This window comes from Leptonychotes weddellii, unplaced genomic scaffold, assembly GCF_054177405.1.
Source record: "Leptonychotes weddellii isolate Sample4059 unplaced genomic scaffold, ASM5417740v2 HiC_scaffold_5359, whole genome shotgun sequence".
Lineage (NCBI taxonomy): Eukaryota > Metazoa > Chordata > Mammalia > Carnivora > Phocidae > Leptonychotes > Leptonychotes weddellii.
This window is the reverse complement of record NW_028021352.1, coordinates 3499-11005: the sequence shown is the minus strand read 5'-3', so window position 1 is coordinate 11005 and position 7507 is coordinate 3499. Positions and strand designations below refer to the sequence as shown.

Sequence of the window (7507 nt, the reverse complement as noted above, 5' to 3'; positions counted from 1 at the left end):
TCCAGCAACCCTCACTTTGTTTCCTGAGATTAAGAATTCCTCATATCAGTGAGGTCATACAGTACATGTCTTTCTCTGATTGCCTTATTTCGTTCAGCATAACACCCTCCAGTTTCATCCACGTCGTTGCAAATGGCAAGATCTCATTCCTTTTGATGGCTGCATAATATTCCATTGTATATATATACCACATCTTCTTTACCCATCACTGTGACCCATTCTTATCCTTTCTTTGATATCCAGCTTCCTCATACACGAAAGTCTAAGTTGTATAGATCTTCATTTCCAGGGACGGAATCCCCCTAATTAATTGGTGGGTTGTAAGCAAATCCACACTAAGTGGCCAAGGTAAGGAGGCAAGCCTGGGGAGAGATTGGTGTCCTTCATAACTCGTCTTAATTGTAAGATCATTCATCACACAACCAGGAGAGCTGTCTGGAGATGGCTTTCCTGGCATGAGGCAGTGGGTTGGATGTCTAATGGAGGTAAGTAGAAGTGCTGGAAAATCCATAAATCAGTGGATTCTGCTCTGGGTGTGGGGGAGAGAGGTGACACGTGAGGGGAATTCTTTCCTTTGATGAAGCCATTTTATGTACACTGAAGTCATATACTTCCTGACATTTATCACTTAATCATCCTTTTCTTTTTCTAGGCCAGAATAAGCTGACATTTGTAATTTCTGTTTGTTGTTTCAGGTGCTGAAACCAAGAAGCCACAGTTACTGGTTCCAAAAACTGAGATATGTGATGAAGCAGAAAAACCGTTCATAAAATCAGGAAGAATCCAGAAAGTTAATCCTCAAGGACCTGAGTTAGGAGAAGCCTGTGAAAAAGGGAACATGTTAAAGAGGCAGACAATTAAGAGGGAAAAGAAAGATTTCAGACATGTGACAGTAAAGGACTGTCATGTACCTGAAAGCTTCAAAGTAGAGGAAGATCAGAAATGTCAGAAATCTGGGGAAAGATATAGCTTTAGTTCTAGCTCTGTTAAAAATCAGAAAAGCCAGCCTGGACAGAAACCTTTTACATGTAGTGTATGTGGGAAAGGCTTTAGTCAGAGTGCAAACCTCGTAGTGCATCAGCGAATCCACACAGGGGAGAAGCCCTTCGAATGTCATGAGTGTGGGAAAGCCTTCATTCAGAGTGCAAACCTTGTTGTACATCAGCGAATCCACACTGGACAGAAACCATATGTTTGTTCAAAATGTGGGAAAGCCTTCACTCAGAGTTCAAATCTGACCGTACATCAAAAAATCCACTCCTTAGAAAAAACCTTTAAGTGCAGTGAATGTGAGAAAGCCTTCAGTTATAGCTCACAACTTGCTCGGCACCAGAAAGTTCACATTACAGAAAAATGCTATGAATGTAATGAGTGTGGGAAAACATTTACTCGGAGCTCAAACCTCATTGTCCACCAGAGGATCCACACTGGGGAGAAGCCCTTTGCCTGTAATGATTGTGGCAAAGCCTTCACCCAGAGTGCAAATCTTATTGTACATCAACGAAGCCATACTGGTGAAAAGCCATATGAGTGTAAAGAGTGTGGAAAAGCCTTTAGTTGTTTTTCACACCTTATTGTGCACCAGAGAATTCACACTGCGGAGAAACCTTACGATTGCAGTGAGTGTGGAAAAGCCTTCAGTCAGCTGTCTTGCCTTATTGTGCATCAGAGGATTCACAGTGGAGATCTTCCTTATGTGTGTAATGAGTGTGGGAAGGCCTTCACGTGTAGCTCATACCTGCTTATTCATCAGAGAATTCATAATGGGGAAAAACCTTACACATGCAATGAATGTGGCAAGGCCTTCCGGCAGAGGTCAAGCCTCACTGTGCACCAGAGAACCCACACTGGGGAGAAGCCCTATGAGTGTGCCAAGTGTGGTGCAGCTTTCATTTCTAACTCGCACCTCATGCGACACCACAGAACCCATCTTGTTGAGTAACAAGTATTTGTTACTCCAGACATTGATCATAATCCACTACACCCTAATTGGACACGTCTTTGCTGTTACGTTCCTCTAAAAATGAGGCCCACCATATTCTTAAAAGTAACAGTTTTTGGGAGTGTATCATAGAACATAAACATTTTAGAAGCTGACTTAAAGTGAAAGCTAAGCACCTAAAGGCAAGGACTGTTTTTTAACTGTCATCATGTTTGAAATGGAATGTGGCTTAGAAATGGGTCATACAAGGCTAAGTGATAAAGATCCTATTTGAGAAAAGGTATTTTAACTTAATCTTGTTTTTTAAAATTCATAATTTCTTGAGCAACAGGCAGGTTATTGGTATAGGTCTGCTTGGTGGAATTCTGGAGCTTTGAATCTTGTATTCTAGTATTTTGGGTTAAGAAGTAATGACTAAGGAAACTACCTGGGGTAGCAATTCACCAACAACTCACCTGTGAACATTTATAAGCTTTCCATTCCTTAGGCAATTTGAACATTAAAAGAAAAAAAAAAAAACATTATCTGCTGCTCCTAAAATAGAAGTAGGAAACAGCTGTTTCTTTTAATTGTCTATACCTCATGAACCTTGGTATGGTAAAGCTCTGGGGAGATCTCGAGTCTTCCATTCTGCAGTCTGTGTGGCCAAGCACTTGAGGATTGATGGTGACAAAACACTGGGGTCATACATGCTGCCAGGCAGTATTCATTTGCTAACATCAACTCTCCAAGTGACCCTAACTTCCGTTGCATTCCATCGGAGTGAGATGCCTGTAACAGTCCCCTTCTCAGATAGAGGAGTCAAAGAATAAAGCTTGCTGAGAGGCATGCCCACATTATCTATGCTCATTCTGCTCAGGCCCAGCCAGGGGTCTCAGTTTGGGTGTCATTCTCACTTTTTGGCTGGTCTTTAGAAGAAATAATGGAGTCCTAATTTTAAGAGGACCAAAGAGGGAAATACAGGGAGAGGAAGGAGGCAGAGTGGGACTCCTAAGGTCTTTATTTTTTTGAGAAGCTCAAAGGTATTGGAATGTGAAAACTTAGAAAGATGAAGAAACTGGCTAAGGTAAGATAACCTTTATTACCATTGAGCCTTTATTCCTGGAAAAAATTATTTATAAAACTATGCAATAGGTAGAGCTATGTAATACTGCCTTGTATTTAATATAGAACTTAATTCTTTGTTTATACACCTTCATGTATAGAATCATAATCCCCAGCACTTCTCTTACGCTTTCACATAAATCCTTACTTTAATCCTTAGAACACTGAAAGAAGTGTTTGCCCCGTTTAGTTGAGAGTGGTCAAACAACAAAGAACAGCCTACATTCAAATCCAGGACTTAAATCCAGGTTCTCTGTTCTGCCATGCTGTGTCTAACCACCCAGATCTGCGGAGAGCCTGAGAAAGGGGTATATGGGTCATTCTCAGGTGAGGAAGCTGAGGTGACAGGTTTTAGGATGTGCCTTAGGCCATGTGACCAATAAGCAGCAAATCTGAGACTGGAATTTGAGTCTCCCAAGTTCTGGGTCTGTCTCTTCACCCCACTTAGTAAGCAAGAGCATATCATAAATGCCCTACCTGGTGATAAGCTATCTGATGCAACTCATGTAGAAGTCCCACCATTGGGACTCTTACTGGCTCATTTGTTCTGTATTTTACAGAGCACTTTCATGTACAGAAGGCATAAACAAAGCTTATTTCCTTTTTCTCCTCCCTTTGAACCATAGTCTTTCATCCAAGCATGTGCACCACCTTTTCCCAGTTTGCAGTCTAAATCATACACAATTCTAAGAAATTAATAGGATTCAAAAGTGAGAATCAAAAATGCTCATGTACTCACTGACCTTGAAAGTAACTGTTCCTGTCCCCCAGCTGGGAGTGGAGAGACCCAAAGATAACACCTATGTCTGCTGAGGAACAAGCTTAGGTTTTTCCCCCTTCAGGATCAGGAAGCCCAGAAGAGAGGGAGAGCAGGTCTGAAGATTGGGGATAAATCTGTGACCTGGACCTGTCCAGAGACCAAAAGTGTACTTTCCTGAATGATACCAGCTGGGTTAGGATTCTTATGGCAGTTAAATTGTTCTAGCTTCACATTGTATGTTCTTCCTCCTATTTGAATGTTTGTCATGGATGATTGTGATTTCCTGGCTAAAGATTGCTGTTCATAGGCAGTTCAGAAAAGGCTACGTAGGTGATGGTGATGCAAAGCTGGATTTGGGAATCACTGAACCAACCTTGCAGTGAAACAGTGGTATTCACTTGGCTGCATGTTAGAATCACCTTGTGTACTTAAGAAATTTTTTCATTCCCAGGGCCAAGTATTTTTTTTTCAATTCTGGAGGGGAACCCAATGTGTAACCAAGGTAATGGCCAATGCAGTCAAGTAAAGTCTGCAGACCACAAATGCATCTGATCAAAGGTGGAGTGGGGAGGCCCTAGTATAAGGATGTGGATGTGCAGAGTGCTCTGTGGTTTCAGCAAAACAGAATGCTAACAACATTGGCTGCACTGGATGTCCTGTACCTTGGCTGTAAGGATTGTGTTCCCTAACTTTATTTGTATTTTAAATGAATATACCAAATACTTTATATATATGAGCAAACCAAGTTTTATGCATTTATATTCCTCATCCAACAAAATGACTTTTTACATTTGTACTTTATTTCATCTCCAGGTCTTGATTTCCACAAACCTGCACACAGGTTCAGGACCTTCAATCCTGCACAAATCATGTGAGCCTAGTGGATTACCAGACAGACCAGATCCTTACCCAACTAACAACTCTTACTTCCAGTTCATTTCCAGCCCTCAGAATAGATTACCTGCCCTCCTTTTTCTGTATGGTTTCGGGTAGATGAGAAGTGACTACTACTAGTTGTCACCGTTGGCTTAGGTTTTCCTTTTCCTAGAGGTCAACTCCTTTCTCCCTTGGCTGTTATTTCTAGAAGTGGATGGGAACTCAAGCCCTGTTTCTTAAGTTGCCAAGAGCTATCAGAGTTTTAGTTACAAAAGAGTCAGGCCAATTGATGGGTATTAAGAGTAGAGCCAGGAAGTCTCAAGTGAGTACAACAGTTGTGTATTAAGGGGAGCACAGTGATGTGAAAGTGATAATACAATCTTGTACTTTGAGGGGCATAGGAGAGACTCATCATACACACACACATACACACACACACACACACACACACACACACCCCTCAATTGCCCATGGATTCCTCCAAGCTCAGGAAGAGGTCCTTGGGCAAAGCTAATCTTAACTCTGTGTTCTGGGTCCCTTCCCTCCCTTGCCTAGGCAGTTGTCCTTTCACATCTGTCACTTTGCTCCTCCATCCGGTGTACTCAGTCTTCCTGGGCTCACAGCCCCGTTGAGGATCTAATGGAAGTTGCAGATCCTCTTCCAAAGAAATGCGGATAGCACATTCAGTTTTTTGCTCATTTGTGGGGGCATATAGGCTCCCTGAGACCAGTTCTTGAATCCTCTAGGGCCTAAAGTCACACTTGGGGATGCACTACATAATTGCCGGTGGCATTTTTAAAAAATGAGGTCAGAAGTTATGGATGTTGCCCAAACACAACCTTCTAAATCTTGCTTTTCCTGGATTCCCTCCTTAAGCAAATGACAGCATTATCCAGCACCCAAACTGGAAACTCAGGAGGTATTTCTGGCTTTCTGTGTATCATTCTTTTGCTACAACAGTACTTTTCACTCTCTTTTTGGCAAACATGGTGCTAGTTCCTGGAGTGCAAAGGCAAACAAGGCCTACCAAATCCTTCTGATGTTTCATAGGAAACCTGTCCATACCCTTTAACATGATTTACTAAGTCTTCATAGTCTCTTTCCAACCTAATCTCTCCACTTTCCATGTACTTTTTACTGTAGCCTGGAGGTATATACTCGCTTTTCTCTGTGCCTTTGCTCACACTCTCCCCGGTGCTTATTATCATCACTTCTTATCCACCTCCTGTCTACTTTGCCTAGCTTTAGATTTCTTTTAAGGTTTGATTCCAGTCTCATCTTTGGGAGCCCTCTGATTGCCCTTTAGCAAGTATATATTTAGAAGTATGGAAAAGCATATGGTATGTTTCCACTTTATGCTTTAAAGTGAAAAAATGGATTCATAATTGTGTATATAGTACAGTTCTCATATAATGTTTCATATACTATGTACTGTTAAAAAGTAATTGATAAATTGCCTGAAGGAAAAAAAGAAAATGTTGTAAGTGGTTAAGTGACATATTCACAGCCATACAAATGGTAAATTGCAGAACTTAGGCTCAAACCCGGTCCTATAGATTATAGAATTATGGGTGATTAAAAGTCATTTTTTTCTTTTTAAGTAATTTCCACATTTTCTATAAGGAACAAGAATTTTATAATCAGGAAAAAATAAATTATATTTACATATACTTAGTTTTATGTATTAACTATAAACAGTATTTTAATTCTGTATTTTAAGATGTGGGATATACCCTGCCATTTCTTTCTTCTTTCCTATCCATCTCTCTGCCTCTGACAGTGTCAAGTCTGAATCTTGAACTCTATTCTGTAACCATAGTTAGTCTTTTATGCTTTATTGATTTGTTCTAAAAATTGAAAATAAACAGCATGAATGTTATTATGACCATGTAAGTATTGCAGATCTAAGTAGCTTACTATGATTACACACACACACACACTCACTCACTCACTGAATTTTGTTTTTACTGGAGTTTTTAGTTGCCTTTCTTTTCCCCTTGTATGGGTTGCCTTTAGCACACTCTGAGTGATTTTCAGATTCTCCATCCAATTAGATAACTCTGTTGAGTCCCCTTTTTTCTCTTCAGGAGATCTCTAGCTTCCTGCACTGGTCTGTCCTTGATGTTTTTCCGCCCACTGTTTTGTTGTTATACAGGATTTCGTTGTGTCCTGAATTGTACATGTTGCTCTTTCTTCATTAACTCCTTAATTTCACTGCAGCACATCTTCAAGGCACTTGCCAAGAAAGAGTATATGGAAGACAAAATTATTGAGGGCTTATATATTAAAAAATATCTTTCTCTGTCCTCAAGCTTGATTGGTACTTTGACTGGCTTTGAAATTCTACATTGAAAAATTTCCCCAGAATTTGTAGATGCCTGGTTCCAATCTGATTCTTTTTTTTTTTTTTTTTTAATATATTTGTCAGAGAGCACAATGGGGAGCAGCAGGCAGAGGGAGAAGCAGGCTGAGCAAGGAGCCTGATGTGGGACTTGATTCCAGGACACTGGGATTATGACCTGAGCTGAAGGCAGCCGCTTAACCAACTGAGCTACCCAGGCATCCCTCCAGTCTGCTTCTTATTTCTTTGACAATCAATAAATACTACTTGCATTACTGTAATCTGTTCCCATACCCCCATGCCTGGAAGCTTTTAAAGTCTTCTTGGTGCAATCGATTCCCCAGTGTACTCAGTGGAATTTTTCAATCTAGTGACTCAGGTTACTTTTATTCTTGGAAATTTTCTTGTGTTATGTGATAATTCCCTCTTTCCATATATTTTTTTTTCTGTTTTTACTCTTTTTGGAATTCCTGTCAATCAAATA

At 40.5% G+C, this 7507-nt stretch overlaps 1 protein-coding gene across 1 annotated transcript; it reads left to right on the top strand.

Moving 5' to 3' along the window:
- The first annotated feature begins 67 nt into the window (after positions 1–67).
- ZNF35 (zinc finger protein 35) lies at positions 68–7085 on the top strand. Its single transcript, XM_081811074.1, has one exon. It carries the CDS (start codon positions 839–841, stop codon positions 1940–1942), a length of 1104 nt encoding a protein of 367 aa, XP_081667200.1. The 5' UTR covers positions 68–838; the 3' UTR covers positions 1943–7085.
- The last annotated feature ends 422 nt before the right edge of the window (positions 7086–7507 follow it).

Bases quoted from the DNA above. Each gene is read 5' to 3' on its own strand.
- ZNF35 (XM_081811074.1), top strand. From the start codon at position 839: ATGTTAAAGAGGCAGACAATTAAGAGGGAAAAGAAAGATTTCAGACAT.